Source organism: Penicillium roqueforti, assembly GCF_015533775.1.
Source record: "Penicillium roqueforti strain LCP96 04111 chromosome Unknown scaffold_01, whole genome shotgun sequence".
NCBI lineage: Eukaryota > Fungi > Ascomycota > Eurotiomycetes > Eurotiales > Aspergillaceae > Penicillium > Penicillium roqueforti.
Window position 1 is genome coordinate 640,430 of NW_024067565.1, and position 18,923 is coordinate 659,352.

Sequence of the window (18,923 nt, forward strand, 5' to 3'; positions counted from 1 at the left end):
AAATGCCAAAAATCACCATTACATTAGACTTTCTTTGGTGGAAATAAGACCGATAATGCTAGTCATGTACCCTGTGCTCCTCGCTCCATTTCTCCGTACTCTCCCGGCCTTGCAGGGTTGTTTACAATATTATTGTCCTTTAGCTCACCCCTTCATAAACTTCATGTAACTCCCAACACGGAAAGGTCCTAGGGTCTTGGACTATTGGTTCTGATTCGTTGCTAGTTGTGAAACGTGTAGCCACGCGATCCCCACGGTGATTGCGACGTTACTTACACTTTTACCGCATCAATCCATTGTATTTCCCACCTTTTCCCACCACCATTTCTTAAATTCCTTTTTTTTTTCATTTCCCCCCCAACTTCCCTATTAACTACGTTCTTCCTTGTCGGTTACTCAATTGTTCCCAGCTGCGATGGGTGAAATCCAACCCGAGGTAGTAGCACATCCTTCCGCAGATGAGATTGATGATGCCGTGGTATATCTTAAAGGCCATGAAAAGGAGGCGCTCGACTCTCCAGTCAATCTGCGGGCACTGCGCCGTAAAATCGATCGAAGATTGATCCCTTATATGTTTTGCTGCTATGTACTGCAATTTTTGGACAAGGTCATGCTGAACGTGAGTTTGACTTTCAATTCAGCTGTCTGGGCCATATTCCTAACGCAAGGGTGATTTCGCACATGTACAGTATGCCGCTGTTATGGGGATCAAAAAAGACTTGGGACTCGTCGGCAATGATTTCTCCAACGTCGCCACATGGTTCTTCATTGCCTACTTGATCGCGGAGGTACCCAATGGTGAGTATTATGATTTATCTTTTGACCATCACTGCTAACCCTCGATTCACAGTATATTTCTTACAGAAAGTACCGCCTGCCAAATGGCTCGGTGGAAATGTTTTCCTCTGGGGTGTCGCGGCTGCCGCGTCTTCTGGCGCTCGGGGGTATCGGAGCCTGCTGGCAGCACGCATTTTCCTAGGCATTTTTGAAGCGACAGTGGGACCATCCTTGATGCTTATTAGCAGCCAGTACTACACTCGAAGCGAACAAGCCCCTCGGTTCACTGTGTGGTATATGGGTCTTGGTGTGGCACAGATAATTGGTGGTATCATATCTTTTGGGTTCCAGCATGTGCATCATGCCTTATTAGACAGTTGGCGGATTATGTTTCTTGTTCTTGGATTGGTGACGACTGTTGTCGGCGGTTTAACCTTTTTCTTCATCCCGGATACACCGATGAAGGCAACCTGGCTGTCTGATAACGAAAAGGTGGCACTCCTTCAACACGTCAGCGAAAACCAGACTGGAGTCTGGAGCGCAAATTTGAACCTGAAACAAATTCGGGAGGCCGTGCTCGATATTCAGCTGTGGCTCCTAACTGTGACAACAATTCTGGTGTGTCGCACATTCCACCTTTCGCCCCCTTGCTTCAACATCCCCTGCAGTTCTATTGACTAATACTGCATAGATATCCGTGTCAAGTGGTGTGGTGACGACATATTCCTCGACATTGATTGCCGGATTTGGTTTCTCGGGTCCCATCTCGGCGCTTCTCAACACGCCGTCGGGCATCGTTAGCATCTTTTTCACACTTCTCGTCGGGTTTGGCATCCGCAGAACTTCCAATCGCTGGGCATGGAATATACTCTGTACCATTCCTGGAATCATCGGCGGGGGCTTACTATCCTTCCTACCCAAAAGCAACAAAGCCGGTGTGCTGATCGGGATTTATCTTGTCAACGCAATTGTAGCTACTCTTCCGATTCTATACCAGTGGACCATGGCCAACTGCGCTGGACATACCAAGCGTGCATTTGCTAGCGCGCTTGTTGCTGGGTCTTTCTCGGTCGGAAACATCATTGGTCCACAAACATTCCAGTCACACGATGCACCAGAATACCGACCGGCCAAGATTGCTGTTCTTGCAACTCAGGCTGCGGCTGCTTTACTGTCTGTCGTCCTCTTTTTCTATTACAAGTGGCAAAACCACCGCAGAGATCAGACTAAGAGCGGTGTTGATGCGGCGGACCAGACTCGGTGGGCTGGGCTGACTGATAAGCAAAATCATTCCTTCCGTTACGTCTACTGAACATTTGATGGATCGGGGCTTGAACATATACTGTATATAACACCGTTTGCTTACTCTGTTTGGCTCAAAAGGCATTTCCTTGGCCTGCCGTGAGTTTTCTGGACTAAATATTCCCGTTATTCGAGATGGAATTGGTAGTCATTGTTCATAGAAGTCAAGGCGACTAGCCAATTTCTCGATGTGAATCCATCTCTACCGGTGCTGGCTCGGTGTTGTCTTGTATTTCTTCGGTCGGTTTGAAATAAAAGCCATAGATTGATAGTTAAATGTAAAAATGCCATTCCGTAAATCGGAAACACCTAGGTACTTTTTTGACATGATATTGACACACCTCAAGCTAAAGTATACACTTTGCCTATAATGAAAATAGCAATCTATCAGTCATCTGGATGTCCTTCGTATCTGCACGAATCCCACTGCCATGTCGTCTATACAGTGGCATTCGAGCCTCTTGGCAGCTGGTAAGATTAGAACTCGTCCGATAGGTTGGGGCGCATCCTTTGGCTTAGGACTGTTGTATGTGACAAGAAGAGCCTGTCTTCAATCAAAACTTCAAGTTCCAGGTTTTCAGACATGGCGTCGAGTACTATGCACCCATGGTATTGACTCGATCCCTAATATGTAAACAGATTGTTAGCTCACAGAGGAAATATCCATGGCTGGGCACTGGTCACAAAGCCCAGATCTGACCACGAAAGGTGCTATGTGTGAGCAAATAGGCCACTCCCCTTGAATCGAAGTATGTAGAGATGGACTTCATGCCAGTCACTATATCATTGAGTATTGTAGAGGCGTCAATGTCGAGTTGTTGAAGTTTCTCAACATACTAAACCAGCCGCCATGGGATCGATATAGTGTAAACGTGCGTGGATGGTGTCACTGGTTAGATGAAGCGTCAGCATGCAAATAGAATATGGGAATACAGGCAAGTATGGTTCAACATTCAAAAGATGGAAAAGAAATTGGTACAGCAAGGAAAGAAGTGAAGAAGCATAAGGTTCATGATAGAATGGAGCAATGAATGTGGGAAGGTGAACATCGGTAGTTGGATGGGACAAATGAGCTGGAGAAGATGTTGCGAAGGAGGGAAATGAACATGATCGGAAAGAAGGTAAAGCCTCAGGGATAAAACACCGGGGGGGAGAAGCATGAAACTAACATAGTATATCAATAACATCGAGAAGAAGGAACACTGCTGAATACGTGTAAGAGGGAGGAGGAATAGCATCAAGGTAAAAAGAAGGAAGGAAGAAATATGTATAGCATCAAAAAAAATCCCCATTCATCTAGACCGTTCCTAGACCTCAGGAGAGGAGTATCTCCTCCGGCCATTCTCCTATATGCCTCCACAAACCGTCCGGAATACGGCATCCCCCCAAGGGTGGGAGCGCACTACCAAACACCCTAGACACGTATGTCTAGGCCGAAAGCATGCTTTGTCGCTGACCCAAGGGTGTTTGCCTTGCATACTGAAATGCTTGTAGACTTTCTTGAGAGCTTTAGCACATAGGAGTCCGAACCGACAGTGGGGAGCTAAGCAATACCCGTTAAGGCCAAACGCCCGTTGAGAACGCCCCTCGCAAGGGACGACCCGGTCATACTACCGCTGGGCCACTGGGGGGGGCTGGTTGTAATATTGGTGTTTGGATTCTTCATATAGGACAAAACCGTAAAAAGATATGTCACTAGAGAATGTTAGAGCTTCGACTGCTCTACCTTCCTGGCCTCGTGATAGATTCCGAAACGAAATTATGAGTCTAGGTAGGGCCATGCTGCTATTTGCAAAGTTTCAAATTAATTCGAACATAGGATGGTGGTGGTTGATAAACACTTTGATAGCAGGGTACATCTATTCGACTCCCAAAATCGAAGCTATTCGGACACCTATTTTCGGAAGGAACGACGACAGGATGGATTTCTGAATTTCAAGATCCTGCGTTCGATCCCTGGCCATGTGGAATAATTTGAGAGGTGCTTTTCTATATTTTCTGGGGTTTCCACCATCACAATAGCCCATTCATTTTACCATCAAAACACCTACCCATCCCACACAGCGACAATGAAGACACCCGCCAAGGATTACAGAATACCCACTTGCCCTTCAGAAACCCGAGATCTGAGTTGGCGAGATCTAAGGCGAGTTTGAATATATGTAATAGTATTACTATCAATTATTCTCAACATCAACGTCAGTTCCCATGACCTTTCCGAGACTTTTCTCCGCCGTCTCCCACTCTTTATTAATTACATTGATTACCCAGTCACCCCTGGGTCGGAGTTTGAATTTGACCTCCTTTGGCATTGTCATGAATCCTGCCACGACCATCGCCCATGGATCCACCAGTTCCCCATCAGCGGGCTCGATGTCAAACGCCCACAGGAGACAAGCAACATGCATGAAAGATCCATCGGTAGCGACCCTCTTTCCTTGGCAGATCCGGCGACCCTGCCCAAAGACCGGCAACGGAAGATCTGTTCGTAGTCTTTCCTCTCCGCCATCATCGCGTTGGAGCCACCGCTCGGGCACAAAGTCCCCAGTGTCGCCTAGCTTGGGATCAAATACCTTCTCATCTCGACCGATGGCCCACGCATTGGCCATGAGCGTGACGCCTCTTTTAATCTTGATACCATTGAACTCGTCATCCCGGTCCGCCCTACGAGGAATGGATCCCGGTGAAATAGGCCGCCAACGGAAAAGCTCATGCATAATAGCGTCAATAAAAGCGAGCCCCGAACGATCCGAGAACTTGGGGAGGCGGTCGCGCCCGACGACTTCGTCGAGCAAGGCGTGCGCTCGCGCCATGAATGACGGTTGGTGCAGCGCTGCAATGAACAACCACAGCAGCTGCCGCGGTGAAGTCTCCATACCACCCTGAATAGATGTTGCGAGGGTGAAAGCGAGGTCGAGATCAGGAACACCACCTTTGGAGTACTTCTCCGCTGTGGCGATGGCTTGCTTGGTCGAGTTCCAGCCTGCTGAGTCTCTCCCATGCCGGAACAAGCGCATATAGAGGTCCACCTGCGTGGCGTACAGCTTATCGGCCGCTCTCTTCCAGGGTGACAAAAATGCCGGCAGGTGGCGCAGAGGCGGGATAATATCCGGAATACCGGGGTTCGCAGCAAGATGGGTTACCTGGGTTTGGATGTGGATGATCTCATGCAAGATATGTTCTTCAAAGCTTGGGATACGCATGCCATAATGCAGAGCAAGTATGACACTCGATTGAGTGCGTTCAAGCAGTGGATAGATGGTTTCTGTGCTGATTCCTTGGGGAAACTGACGTGTAGCATTTGAGAGATCAAATAATAACTGTTTGGACTCGAGCTCCATCAAAGGATGGTACTGTGGGGCGGCAAGAGCGCCGAGACTGGGCGCTAGGATACGGTGGTGGAACTTGAGGTGATCATCGTAGTCGTGCATCAGAGTAAATTTTGACTGCCCGGGCTCAGCTCCGGTGATCATTTCCATGCTGACGGAGGGCGGACGGTTGCTGTACCACTGACTACGGCGACTGAACAACTCCGTCACAGCCTCATATGAATTCAACACCACAATCGGTATGAGCCCGAAGAGCTTCGGTACTGCAACAGGTCCATTCTCTTTCGTCCATGAGTCCCAGTTCAAAAGCGGTTTATCAATTGGGGAGCTATGGAGATCGCCGATTAGAGGAAGCTTGAGGAGGGGTTTATTTTCTTCATCCCTTTTTCGTGTGACGATGTAGAGCAGTGTCAACAGACCTAACACCACCGCAACCGTGATAGGAGTTGCAGCCATAAGGGGTATTGGAGTTTACATATCAGATGCTCTATTGCGGAGGAAAAAGGGGACGCAGTCTTCCATAGCGCAAACATGTGCATATTCGGTTACTGTGCCAAGCTTTATTATCTCTGTTAGACCTCCTGCAATTGGTTTTGGAGGCCAAAACGCGCTAAGAAAGCGATGGACTCGTTGTGACTGCATAAGCGGCATTTGGCCCACCAATGACTGAGGATCCCGGAGACTGTCGGGGAGACTTGTTTCTTTCATCATTGAACGTGACAATACTCGTGTTATTGCTAGATCTCTCAACCTCAATCTGCGCAGAATTTACCAATTACTAGTTACTCAGTTACTACAATTAATCATAAAAATTCAGGTTATCTGATATCGATGTTCCGAAACTAGACGCATTGTCGGGCGATTTTGGCCCCCACGGCTACCTTGGACATCCCTGCTAGTTAGCTGCAGGTTGGATTCAAATTACCTATTTAACATCGTTCTCCTATTTCGCTTCGCTGGGTTCCCTTCGACAATGGAGAATGGTCGTTACCTTCCCTATAGAGACGCCAGCCCAAAGGCAGGTCTTGGGCGTGGCTATCGCTTTCTCTATCCTCTCTGTGGCAGCAGTATGTCTGCGACTGCTATCTCACCATCTTGCGCGTAAAAAATGGACATTGAGTGACTATTTGATAATTGCCGCCGGTGTGAGTATTCGCCCAATCAACTCGAACAATATCTACTATGCTAACCAATACAGATTTTAGCCGTCGGTCTCCAGTCCATTAGCATCACCGGCGTAATACAAGCAGGCATCGGCTACGGCCATGTCATTACAATTGCGGGCACATATGGAACCGAGCCTATCACCAAACTCCTTCAGCTGATCGTCCCATTGCAATTTCTCTGGGTTCTGAGTCTCAGCTGTACAAAGATTTCCATATTATCCTTATATCTTAGCATCTTCCCCGTCACTTGGGTCGTGCGAATCTCTTGGATAACAATGGGTGTGATTGTAGCCTGGACTATTGGGACAATCCTGGCTGGATGTCTGATATGTCGGCCCTTCGCTTTCAACTGGGACCAGACTATTCCCGGAGGATCGTGTGGTAACCAGGTTACCTCATTCACGGTGACCGGAGTTATCAATCTTATTACCGATATTGTTGTGCTGGTGACACCTATGCCCCTGCTATATAAGTTGCAAATGGCTAGGTATAAGAAAGTGACGTTTATCACAATCTTCGGACTGGGAGGCGTGTAAGATTTGCACAACCAGTGAAAGAAACACAAGAGGCTCTTGCTGACCTAGAATATATGTATAGCACATGTATTATCAGCATCCTTCGTATCTCCATGCTCTCCACAATGGACTTCACCGACATCACCTACTCGATTCCCCGTGCCAACATCTTCAGTGGTCTGGAGCCTTGTCTCGCCGTCATCCTCGCTTCGATCCCTATGATGCGGCCCCTCCTAGGGCGTTCAACATACACCCCCGAGGTAACAGCCCACCCGTCAAAAAAGTCTTCGCCCCCATCTGGAAGGTCTAGGTCTGCTGGCGATAGTGAGTTCCGGCCGCTTCAGGATGACTCGAGTGAGCTGTGTTTACGGCCAATCGGGCCAAAGCATGAGGTCAGCATCGCAGTTCAAACCCTCCCAGAGACGAGAGGGATACCCCGTGGAAGCGAGGACTCCTTCGAAGCCGGAGAGAGCAGGGGTATGGATCAGATGCAGAAAGGAGGCTGGATTATTTCAGTAAAGCAAGAATGGGCTGTGTTGCATGGGCGGAAGTAATATCAAGACCTTCCCTAGAAATTTATTGTATATACCAAATAAGGAAATATATGTCTTGCTGGTCAGGCATTCAATTCAAAATGTCTTCTATGGCAATGTCATAGCGTAGTCTGCCCAGGGACTAGGATTCATATCTTCACTCCCGGCCTCCCCTGTGGGAATTTGGCTTGGGGCCTCAACCCCGTGACGGCCAGATTCCTCTGGCAGGCAGCTTGTATCATCGTTAGCCATTGAACTGAATTTATCTGGGATGGATTCTTACTATCTGCTGTCATCTTCGACAATGACTTGTTGCCGGTTTAGAAGCCTGGGCTGTGTTAGTGGGAGTATCTGTGTCTGTGGCATGATGTTGGGATATGAGACAGTTGAGTCAAGATGAGATAGGAGTCAAGGTTGATTGAAAATAGAGAGTGAACGAGGTTAAGTTGAGAAGAGAGAGCAAAGGAGGTTAGATAGCTGCCTGTGTAGGAGCGTGTTATTATTTTGTTCAGAGATCTCCCATTGTTAGCGATTATCTTTTATTCTTCACATTCAGCCCTCTCATGTACACTTCAAGCGATTCCCCAGCACTCAGATTCAATATCATCACAATCAACCATGGAGTCTTCATCCAAAACATTCCCTGCACCCGTGATTGGAGAGGATGAAGACCAGCCTGGGTTCTGGGCACATAGTGCTCTCAATAACCCATAGCCTCATGGGCGACGAGTTCGTGAACGCTCGGGGACTTTGCTACATGCAGTGCAAGCCGCACCACTTCGTCGTGGGCCAGCCTTACGCACTTTGAAAAATTGGGACGATTTCTATTATTTGGGCTCCAAAATCATTAGAATCAATGCGGTCAAATGTCATCGGCTAACTTTGACAGAATAATCCAACTGGCAGAATAAATATAGACTAGGCCTAATCTAGCTAGACGATACTCTCTATTACGGGGGAAGAGCATAAAGAGGGAAACAAAGGCAATGGAGGGGGAGGGGCTCTTGTTCACGACCAGATCAACTCAGCTAGTTACTAAAGTAGTTGCTTAAGCAGTTTCTCAAGCAGTTTTGCAAGCAGTTTCTCAAGCAGTTTCTCATGCAGTTGCTTAGGTAGCTGCTAAATTAATTGACGATGTATCAGTTGATTAAGCAGTTAATAATGATATGCCAAAAGGGACTTAATTTTATTAGTAGTTTACATACAAATTGTAGGTACCTAGGTGCTATGAACGCTAAACCTAAATGGGTCACTTACGATATAATGAACAAACATCTCATCTTCTCCAAGCGCCCGGACAAGCCGAACAGTTGATGAAAAGGAGTTCGCATCGACCGGGGGTAGTGTAAGCCCAGTGACACTGTGCAACGAGGCGTGTGCAAGCACAGAGGCCAAGTCGCGAGGTCCAAATATTAGAATAATCATGACGTTCTGCAATGCAGAACTACCAGAGATTAAACTGGTAAGAACAGATACTACACTTGATCTAAGCCAGAGGCAAAGAGAGCTGAAGAAGGAAGAAAAGAAGAAGAAGTTCTGGGGGCAGGGCCACCTTCTTATAGGTATCCTGAGGGCGGTCGGTTTATGCCACTATTCACAAATAAGACAAACAACGATATAGGCTCGCTTAATGTAAATGGTAACGTGATGACTAAGACAATCACTGTTGATATAGCTGGATGTTCTAGCTCACATTCTATAGAATGCTAGCGATGGAACAAGATCAAAAAGTAATGCGTCTGCTTGACTATTTGTTTCAGGAGGAAATGATGCAGTCGACTGGGAAACCATCCCAAGGTTGCGCATAGATATGCGCTCGGACTACCCAAACCGCCACGCCGGAGATACCCAAGATGCCCAAGGAGCTAGATGAGACACTTGCAAAGAGATCCTTGCTCGGGCCTCGCTTTTCTTATGGTCATTCACATAATCATGCGGCGTCATACTATATCTATATCTTACGCCAATTTTTCGGTTTCTTTTCCATCGCCGGGCAGGACCCTTGTTTTGTTTTCCTTCCCTTCTTAACACAGACAGATCCCCCTCAGGAACTCATCTTCCTCAAACACTCTTGATTCTCCTTATGCACATGGTGCCTACTTGTCCAAATGACTAAATACAGCAGAACAGCCAATGCTGACGGCAGCGAGAAGAAGCCATCAGGCATAGGTCTTGCTGGTTGATGTCATGAAGAAAAGGTAGACAAGGCTCTCCTGCAAAGGATGGCAAAGGAGGTCGAGACCGCTCTGGAGAAGTATCCAACAGTTGCCATTTCCAGCCTTGAGATCAAAGATGTCGAGAATGCGTTGAATCTTCATCTGGACCGAAGAGACAAAGAGCTTGAGCAGGTTACTCCTATTACTCCCCCTCCCCCCCCCACGACTCCTAGGTATGGTATTATCAAGATCAAGGTATCACAGAGCTAACATTTTACAGTGGAGTATTTGAAGTTGATCGATGGAGCATCGAACCGATCGCCCTCCACAGAAGTCAGTGTGCGCTGGACCATCGACGCCCTGCTACTTAATGCCCATTCAATCGCAGCAAAGCGCACACCTGTTGCACGCCCTATCGTCCAGAGAGATAGCTCGTACACGCATGGGCCGGTACGATTGAAGGGGAAGTTGATAATGCTCTCGGCACGGACAGACTACGGAGTCTGGTACGGTGAAACTGAAGAGGTTGCTTTGAATGTTGTGATTGTGAAAGCTAAGAACATGGATTCGGATTCGGGCGTAGCGCAAGCCCTAGGCTATATGGGTAAGTGGTCGACAATATCCATTATAGTAAACCACCTGAGCAGGGACGCTAACTGATTCAATAGGCTGCGTACACCGAGAGAGGAAGAGTCTTCATAAGCAGGACTGCACCATATACGGGCTTGTAACCACCGGGGAGACTTTCCGCTTCCTTAAGATTTCAAATGACTCCAAGGTACGTAGTTTTAAATTCGTGTTAGCTATTATCTCATCTAATATATATCAGTGGTTAACGTACGTTTTGGATGTCTATTCGTGCAGCCTTTCAGGGCCATTTGGACTTCTTGTCAACATATTTTGCCGTGCCGCTGTGATGTCCCCTGCGCACTCAAAGGAGAGCTCATGCCAATTCCACCAGCAAGAGGCATCCGCTGATAGCGCCCCTCTTGAGACCGTTGACAAGGATGATAAGAATAGAGGACTGGTATGATTAGCTTTTATGTTTAGTGTAGTGTCAATTCTACGCTTTTCCATTTTCATTTTATGGTGCCTTTTTCCATTTGAGCATTGAAGATTATCGATAGCTTACGCTTGTGTCTGCGGCTCCTGGATGCTTAAATTATTTCGTGTTGCTCAGACCTTTCCTGGACCTCTACTATGTATACCAAATAAGGAAATACATGCCTTGCTGGCCAGGCATCCAGCTTGTCATTCGCTCTTTCCAACACTGTGGTTGGTCCATTGTTCTTTCCATTCATATTCCTCGATTGTTTATACTACATTGTCTCGCACCTGCATTGGTTTCCAATTTATAGCCTCGCGTGTCAACAAACCTCTTCTACTGAAAACTATCTTCTCCAAGGAACGCTTCTCGAGATCTCTTCGGTAATCTACATACAGAATGTTATTCAGATATCTTCTCGCGTTGGCGATCCAACTATGCTGGGTTGCTCTCGGGCTTGCTAACCAAGACGCGACAATTGTCTGTTTACCTTCCCCAAAATTACCATGATACCAAAGAAACTAACAACAGACAGACGATCCCATGGATCACGGATGCACCTGATTACTTCCAGGGCTACGGGGGCAAGGCCATAGGCGCCGTATGTATCCTGTCTGCCTCTCCTGTGATACATCATTGACAACCAATACAGAAAGATGGAACAACAACCTACGGAATCAACTGTCTCTCGGACCAAACAGCCTGCCACAGATTTACTCCAGATCTGACCGTCATCTACGGACCCAGCAGTAAGAACATAGCAGCCCTCCAAATAGGACATCATACTGACTTATATATATAGCATACGACATGATTGCCAACGGCTACAGATTCGACTTCACCTCGGGATGCACGCTGATGGGCTCCCCGACACCCACAAGCGCGTCATGCACAGAAACAAAGTCCTTGCACGAAGCTAGCTCTATCACATCGGCCACAGTGGTTGTTCCAGCCACGGGCGACGATTCTACCCTCGGAATTTTCCCAGCAACCTTGATCGTGACAGACACTGGAGACTTCCCTGTGCCTTTTACCGCGACTGAAACCAAACCTTCTGCCAATTCTCATGTTTCAACTAGTGACGCAAGTTTGACTGCACCTTCGACAGCGACCGCGACCGCAACCACTGATCCCCTCAGCTTAGCTTCAGTTGGGTTCCTGAATTCGACAGCCATGACAACTGGTGCACCAACTTATTTCGGCAATGGCACCTCGCCGGCTGACAGGAATGGCACAACAGTTACGGTGACTGTTCTTGCTAGCTCTATTCCGTGTCACTGTGAATGTGACTGCAGAGGAATTCAGACCACTAAGGCCACTATCACTGTCCCAATAGCGATGAAAAACCACGGAGTCAAGACGGCTACGCCCGTAGGATTGATGTGTGGAATGGTAGTTGGCGTCATGTTCTGGATTTGAACTTGAGTTGTCAATATGTTCACCAACATGGATTTTGCCATTTGGATATCAACCACATGATGCGGTGGATTTGAGGAACAGAATAGTTTGAATCTGAGGAGTTGATTTACAATTATCCAATGTACAACATAGGAATAAATTCCGCCAGGGCTTGTTAAAAATAGAAAGATGCTTGGTAACGCATTGATAATCCGCAATGCCTCTGCTGATTAATGAGATCGGAGATTTGTCAATTCCGTCCGAGGTGGGCGCGGCACTCTGATTGGCTGTGATTGGCCAATTTACTCCGAGATGGAGCCCTAGAGATGGCGGGATGGAGAAAGTGATAGAAAAACGACGTGGATTTATGGATTTATGGATTTAGGGATTCGCAATCCACATTATGTATAAAGCCCCCATCCCAGCTCACCTGCTATTTTTCCTTCTCGGAATCGCTCTATACCACTTCACCCCGCTCCTAATCCACCTGTCTACCCTCAACACCTTCAAAATGGGCTCCACTCAACCCGAATTCAAGAACGCGGCTACCTCCACTCTTTTCGAGTTGGTGAAGGCTCGCCGCACATACTACGACCTTAAGGGCGAGAGCCCCGTCTCTGACGATGTCATTGATCGCATTGTTCAGGACGCCGTTCTCCACGTTCCCAGCTCTTTCAACACCCAGACCTCCCGTGTTGTCCTCCTGCTGAAGGAGGAGCACAAGAAGGTGTGGGATATCGCCCTTAATGCTCTAGAGGGTCTGGTCGCTGCTGGCCACGTCCCTAAGGAAACCTTCGAGAATTCCACCAAGCCCAAGCTGAATGCCTTCCGCGCTGCCTATGGAACTGTATGGTCACCCTCCCCAATATGACACCATTCCGTGTCAAAATGGCGAATCACCAGCTTACCCGTTAACACAGGTCCTTTTCTTTGTCGACTATGAGTCGCTTGCTCCTATCAAGGAGAAATTCGCGATCTACGCCGACAAGTTCGACCCCTTTGCCCTGGAGTCGAATGCTATGTCTCAGTACCTTGGTATGTGCTCTTCCCCGGCCTTTTTGTAGAAACAAGTGGGTTGGAAACTAACTATCACCAAGTCTGGACTGCACTTCAGTCTGAGGGCTTCGGCGCCAACCTTCAGCACTACAGCCCCCTCATCGATGAGCAGATTGCCAAGACTTGGGACATCCCCGCCTCATGGAAGTTGGACGCCCAGCTGGTCTTCGGTGTTCCCAACTCTGGGCCCGGTGAGAAGGCCTTCGCTCCTATCGAGGGCCGCTACAAGGTGTTCGGCAAATAAGCACATATAGATGCATGCATATTAATTTAGCAATCTAGCAATCTAGCATTTACGAATGAAAGAGCAATGACTTGGATTTTCGGTTTCAAGACAATTGTGCAAATCTCAATAGTAGGCCGCACTACGTAGTCCAACCCTACCTCAGCAAGGAGGATCTGCATGCTCGATATGACGTGTCTGCATGTAAGGTGATCCTGATCAACAAAGCTTAGTCGAACATCCAACTTCATAGAGTTTGAGACCCTGAAGATCAAGTGCAGATCAGAAGAAACCTCACAGAAACCTCAATGATCGTCACATGGGCAGGCACAACCAGGTTCGGCTCTGGTAAAAAATCCAGGACCTCGGGGGTTGTGCCTGATTAGTAAGAATGTTTAGCCAATTAGGAAGCAGGCGCATATTTGACACCACCAGGACTCCGTATACAGCGCTATAGTTAACAAGATGGCTATTTCCCATTAGTTAGCCTTAAGGATTTACCTACTCTAGCTTCTGTTTCACAATGCCGAGATTTCGGGTCTCTCGAGCTTTTTACGAGTCTCCCCGATCAGCTCGGGAATAGCGGTCTGACAATAACCGAATATTAGCCTGATGCAAGGCCCCGTGGTGTACCTTCGGCCACGGAATTCATATTCCGCCATGCCGTGCATCCGATTGGTTGAAAAATCTATAGAAAGAGATTGGGCATCAAGTTATATTATCAAGTCAATTGCAGATGATCAAAGCTGACGACAGTGATATACATATGATTCGCAATTCATTCTCTAGTGGCATCCAGCATTCCAAACATAATCCCGAGGGTAGATCTTGTATCTTGCAATTGATTGCGGTATTGTCATTTTTAGATAGAAGCGAATAGAGGATCTCAAGGGAATTACTATCTGTAAACCTTGGTGGCTGAGAAGAAATTGCTAGAAAGAAGTATAACTATGTCGACATGACTATATACATACCTGTCGTTCTTGAAACACAAAGTAGATCGACTATTTAAGAGTATACGCAAGCTTCCGCAAGGGATTCCGATCACCACGATGTCATGAAATATCGATGTGCAGGAGGTACATTGTAGATTGTACGTTGTTGACATACATCGATCATCGTCTATACCTTGTAGTACAAAGTAGGTGCCTGACCTTATCTTTGTGGATAAAATCGAAAACTCCACCAACTCCACTCCATCTGATCACAAATTTAGCCGTTTTTCGCCTTCTTCTGAATAATTTTTCTTCTCTTCTTCAACGCCTCAGATCACTCATAGTAACCTTAGAACTATCGTGTCTCTGACAAGTTGAAAATGTCAAATGAACCGCATGCGGGTGCAGACCCCCAGGCCAGCGGGTCTCAGGATCTAAATATTACCCCTCCACAAGGCCAAGATGGAGGAGACTCAGCGCCAGCATCCAGCCGGTCCTCAATGTCCTACACAAGGACATACTCAACACCGGCAACCGGGGCACAAACCCCCGATCCACTGATGGGCCACAAGATCGTGGACAAAATCGCCCTCCAAGACCTCTCCATCAATGATCTCAACCGTGAAATCGAGAGCTATGCCCTCGATACAACAGGCAACATGAAGAACAGAAAACTTCCAGACTCGGTATCCCGACCTCATCCCGGCACCGATGAAGAATCGGGATCTCCGATTCGCAGCAAGCAAGGCATCCCACCCGAGCTTTCAAGCTTCACAGCCGAACTGGTCTTGATCTTCGTCTGCTCAGTAGGTCTAATGCTCTTCTCCTTCCTACTGGGCGACGTGCTCGCACCGCAAGAACAAATCAAAGCAGCCCTGGGCATCACCAACGCCGAGCTTCCCTGGGTCATCGGCGCCTTCAACACAGCCAACGGCCTATCGGTAATCATCTCCGGCTCGCTAACAGACCTACTGCCACCAAAGCTCCTGATGGTTGGAGCCTTCGCCTGGCTCGCCATATGGAACCTAATCGGCGCATTCAGCCTCCAGCCCTCTCGCTGCGTCCTATTCTTCATTGTGCGCGCCATGCAGGGTCTCTCCATCGGCGTCCTCGTCTCAGGAAGCATGAGCATCCTCGGCCGCGTCTATACACCGGGTATTCGCAAAAACCGCGTGTTCTCCGCAATGGCCGCTACCGCCCCGCTCGGGTTCTCCCTCGGCGCAATCCAAGGCGGTGCCTTGTCCCGTCACCTCCCGTGGATCTTTGGCTCAAACGCCATTCTCTCCGTGATCTTGTGTGTGGCTGCCTGGCTCGCTATTCCACCCCTCCGACCCATGGCAGATGCATCCGGTAAGGAAGCCCCGTCGATCAAGCAATTCGACTACATCGGCGGCTTCTGCGCGGCCGGCGGCTGCGTGTGCCTTTTGTTCGGGCTAACGCAGGGCCCCGTGGCATCCTGGTCTCCTTACACGTACGTTTTAATCATCGTGAGCTTTGGGCTCTTCATCGGGCTCTTCTTCGCCGAGCGCAATGCAGTTCGCCCTCTCATCCCTAACCGCCTCTGGCGCACACCGGGCTTCACTCCGTTGATGATCGCGTACTTCCTTGGCTTCGGGTCCTTCTTCGGCTGCTGGCAGTTCTACGCAATTCAGTTCTGGCTGCGTATCCAACACGCTAGTCCGATTATTACCGCGCTGTATAATATTCCCAACGCGCTAGTCGGTGTCCTGGCGACATTGATTGTCGCCCGCACTTTACACCTCGTTCCGGGTCACTATATTTACGCGGTATCTATGCTGGCCTTCACGTTAGGACCGGCGTTTTTCCTGCCGCAGACTGCCAACACCAGTTACTGGGCGCTTTCGTTCCCGGGTCTTATTCTGGTAACATTCGGGCCGGATCTTGCTTTCGCGGCGGCTTCAATCTTCATTACTAGTAATGTTGAACGGTCCTATCAGGGGAGTGCGGGTGCTTTGTTGGTCACCAACCAGAACCTCTCGTCAGCGATTCTGACTAGTGTTGCCGATGCTATTGGGACCCGTGTTGATAAAGGCCCGTCTGGGGAAATTGGTCTTGATGGGCTGCGTGCTATTTGGTGGTTTGGCCTCGCAGCGCAGTTGCTCGCTGCGTTGATCACGATTGTTTGGGTCCGAATTCCGAAGGAGGAGGAGAAGGAGCACGTTACTTGATTTAAATATTACCTTGTCATTAGATTTAGAAATACATGTCTTAGATCATGCCTTAGATATTACCCCTTCCGCTCTAAAAGCCATATCTAATTTTGCAGTAATAAAATCGTTTCATCATACTACTAGAGCTCGATATATGCAAATAATAAAAAGAAAGACTTGTCATTTAGCCACCCGTCCCCTAAATATACACATCAAAATACTGAGCCCAAAAAGACATGTTGCCGCCAAAGTATGCCGCCTAAATGAGATCGTAAATAAACAAAAATAAAGAATACATGTATCGAAACTAAAGAGAACAAAAAAGCATCAAGCATCCATAACCACCTTATGCTCACTGGTACTATTCTTCGGAGTTGCCTCCTGCATAATACTCATGCTCATCTCGGTGGTAACCTCAATACCGCCGAGCGAAATGTGACTGGAGTGGTCACCAAGCTTAACATTGATCGAATACATCTCATAGTCCTTATCGTGGTTATAAGTAAACATCTGAGTATGGTGTGTCAGAGCGCGAGTTCCCGTGAGGTTTGTCCCTGCGGATTTATTGGCATAGGGATTCGAGCTACCTCCGGAAAGCAGTTTAGGGAAGATGCGGCTGATGATAGGTCGCAAGAACGGGAGACAGGCGCACATGATAGCGACGTTGCATTCTGCGGCGGTCCAATAGGCGGCTGCAACGTTGCTGTCTGTTCGGTAGGTTAGCTTGAGGAGTCGATTGGAGAGGACAAGAAGATGACATACAGGAAGTATCGGGGCTTTTTGCTACTTCACGTAAACTAGATAGGCGGAGAATGCTGGTGACTACAACCAAGAGACCCATGGCAAAGACACCCATTAAGGCGATCTTCTGCATGCGGGGCAGCTGTAGCTTGGAAAGTAGCGGCATCGGCAAGACTAGTAGTGCTATATCGGTTACAATATTCATTGAAGCATTGAAGAACCAGACAGCCTCGAAGCTGAGACAGCTGCCTGGCAAGTCCTTGTTCCAAAATTTTGCCACAGGGACACAGTCCACGAAGCCGCTCACAATGGCCCACGACGAGTAGGCAGCCACGATCGCTATCATGACATAACAGGCGAGGCGAAATCTTTTGGCAGGGAAGATGCGTAGATATTGGAGGAGAATGGAGAATTTGCTGAATGCCAAGCTGGCATTGTACATAGGGATTGCAGCCCACAAACACTGAGAAGAAAGTCAGGTTATTTACACTAACAAAGAAAAGAAGTGAAGAATAAAGTGTACCTTGAGTTGTTGCTGTAAGACATGACTGGAAAGTAGTGCCGAGTGGACACCCATTTTATAATGTAGTTCTATCATCTATATTAGTGGGGTGGTTTCTGAATTCACCTCTGCACTATGAACGTACGGGCAGCGACGAGTGCAAGATAGATAATGGAAAATGTCTAAACATATGTTTTATTAGCGAGCTGCTCATCTAACTCCAGACGTGGCTTCAAGAGGCATACCAAAGAGACCAGAATAGCCCAATCTTCACGGCCAGCAATTTTCATCAATCCAAATCGTGCATACAATCGCATTCCGACAATGAGAATTGAAATGGCGGTTAGGACTGCCGTTACCACCAATGCCCGTCGGCCATGAGAGGCCCCACCATCATCATCCTCTCGAGGAAGCAATGTGTGAATTGAACCGTGCATATTGAATATCGAAGTCAAGGACCAAATATAGCGAGAGTAGTTAAAATGAACTCGTGGCTATTTGCAGTTGGGTCAATTGATCATGTCCAGCAAGCGTAATGGCCTCGAATAGATGCAGCTCACTGCACTAAAATTGGGATCGAGAGTGCTAGTAACGTGGGTGATATCCGAATAGAAAACAATCCTTCTCGGAGACAGTCGCAGAGACAGGGAGCAGGGACAAACTCCTTTGAGTATGTTATCCAAGCCAATCATTGTCTGCACAAAGCGCGGAGAAGCATTTGCACGTGGCATTGCCCAATCTGGGTAGTCGATTCATAGGAAACACCCCTATTTCGAGTAGTCTCTCTCAATAGCGCCGCACCAGCCGGCGGTCCTATGTTCCAATCTAGGTCGCTAGAAAGCTTTAGTCGATGAAGCGATAGGTCCAGTATATGCCGTGTAATGTGGGGGCTTGTACTCTGCAGACAAAACTTCCACACAAGCGTTTGGCGCGGGAACCTGGTCGCCGAATCTCCACCATAGGCAGGGATTCCCGCCGAACAATGTTGCGAGGGGCTCACTGAAAGGGGTCAGGATTGACATGTGTCTGCTAATTCCGTTATAGGAAACCCCAGCTATCATTTCAAGTTTCCTC

General features: G+C 48.0%; 8 protein-coding genes across 8 annotated transcripts; 6 read left to right on the forward strand and 2 right to left on the reverse strand.

Moving 5' to 3' along the window:
- Nucleotides 1-415: 415 nt before the first annotated feature.
- Nucleotides 416-2,089, forward strand: LCP9604111_621 (putative MFS transporter; the record flags this gene model as incomplete). The annotated part of the gene is made up of 4 exons (XM_039069928.1): nt 416-619; nt 690-798; nt 851-1,395; nt 1,469-2,089. The coding sequence occupies 4 exons, from the start codon at nt 416-418 to the stop codon at nt 2,087-2,089; spliced, it is 1,479 nt and encodes a 492-aa protein (XP_038933169.1).
- Nucleotides 2,090-4,256: 2,167 nt separating this feature from the next.
- LCP9604111_622 (cytochrome P450) lies at nt 4,257-5,864 on the reverse strand (the record flags this gene model as incomplete). The annotated part of the gene is made up of 1 exon (XM_039069939.1): nt 4,257-5,864. The coding sequence occupies one exon, from the start codon at nt 5,862-5,864 to the stop codon at nt 4,257-4,259; it is 1,608 nt and encodes a 535-aa protein (XP_038933170.1).
- A 524-nt stretch (nt 5,865-6,388) lies between these two features.
- LCP9604111_623 (putative integral membrane protein) lies at nt 6,389-7,643 on the forward strand (the record flags this gene model as incomplete). The annotated part of the gene is made up of 3 exons (XM_039069950.1): nt 6,389-6,553; nt 6,607-7,106; nt 7,172-7,643. The coding sequence occupies 3 exons, from the start codon at nt 6,389-6,391 to the stop codon at nt 7,641-7,643; spliced, it is 1,137 nt and encodes a 378-aa protein (XP_038933171.1).
- Nucleotides 7,644-9,844: 2,201 nt separating this feature from the next.
- Nucleotides 9,845-10,811, forward strand: LCP9604111_624 (uncharacterized protein; the record flags this gene model as incomplete). Its single annotated transcript, XM_039069961.1, has 4 exons — nt 9,845-10,016; nt 10,059-10,382; nt 10,447-10,556; nt 10,608-10,811. The coding sequence occupies 4 exons, from the start codon at nt 9,845-9,847 to the stop codon at nt 10,809-10,811; spliced, it is 810 nt and encodes a 269-aa protein (XP_038933172.1).
- Nucleotides 10,812-11,222: 411 nt separating this feature from the next.
- Nucleotides 11,223-12,242, forward strand: LCP9604111_625 (uncharacterized protein; the record flags this gene model as incomplete). Its single annotated transcript, XM_039069972.1, has 4 exons — nt 11,223-11,303; nt 11,359-11,424; nt 11,476-11,572; nt 11,626-12,242. 4 exons carry the CDS (start codon nt 11,223-11,225, stop codon nt 12,240-12,242), a joined length of 861 nt encoding a protein of 286 aa, XP_038933173.1.
- Nucleotides 12,243-12,732: 490 nt separating this feature from the next.
- LCP9604111_627 (nitroreductase family protein) lies at nt 12,733-13,521 on the forward strand (the record flags this gene model as incomplete). Its single annotated transcript, XM_039069984.1, has 3 exons — nt 12,733-13,068; nt 13,142-13,256; nt 13,319-13,521. The coding sequence occupies 3 exons, from the start codon at nt 12,733-12,735 to the stop codon at nt 13,519-13,521; spliced, it is 654 nt and encodes a 217-aa protein (XP_038933175.1).
- A 1,294-nt stretch (nt 13,522-14,815) lies between these two features.
- Nucleotides 14,816-16,624, forward strand: LCP9604111_628 (uncharacterized protein; the record flags this gene model as incomplete). Its single annotated transcript, XM_039069995.1, has 1 exon — nt 14,816-16,624. The coding sequence occupies one exon, from the start codon at nt 14,816-14,818 to the stop codon at nt 16,622-16,624; it is 1,809 nt and encodes a 602-aa protein (XP_038933176.1).
- A 309-nt stretch (nt 16,625-16,933) lies between these two features.
- LCP9604111_629 (PTH11-like integral membrane protein) lies at nt 16,934-18,286 on the reverse strand (the record flags this gene model as incomplete). Its single annotated transcript, XM_039070006.1, has 5 exons — nt 16,934-17,313; nt 17,369-17,810; nt 17,871-17,938; nt 17,995-18,031; nt 18,095-18,286. The coding sequence occupies 5 exons, from the start codon at nt 18,284-18,286 to the stop codon at nt 16,934-16,936; spliced, it is 1,119 nt and encodes a 372-aa protein (XP_038933177.1).
- Between the last annotated feature and the right edge of the window lie 637 nt (nt 18,287-18,923).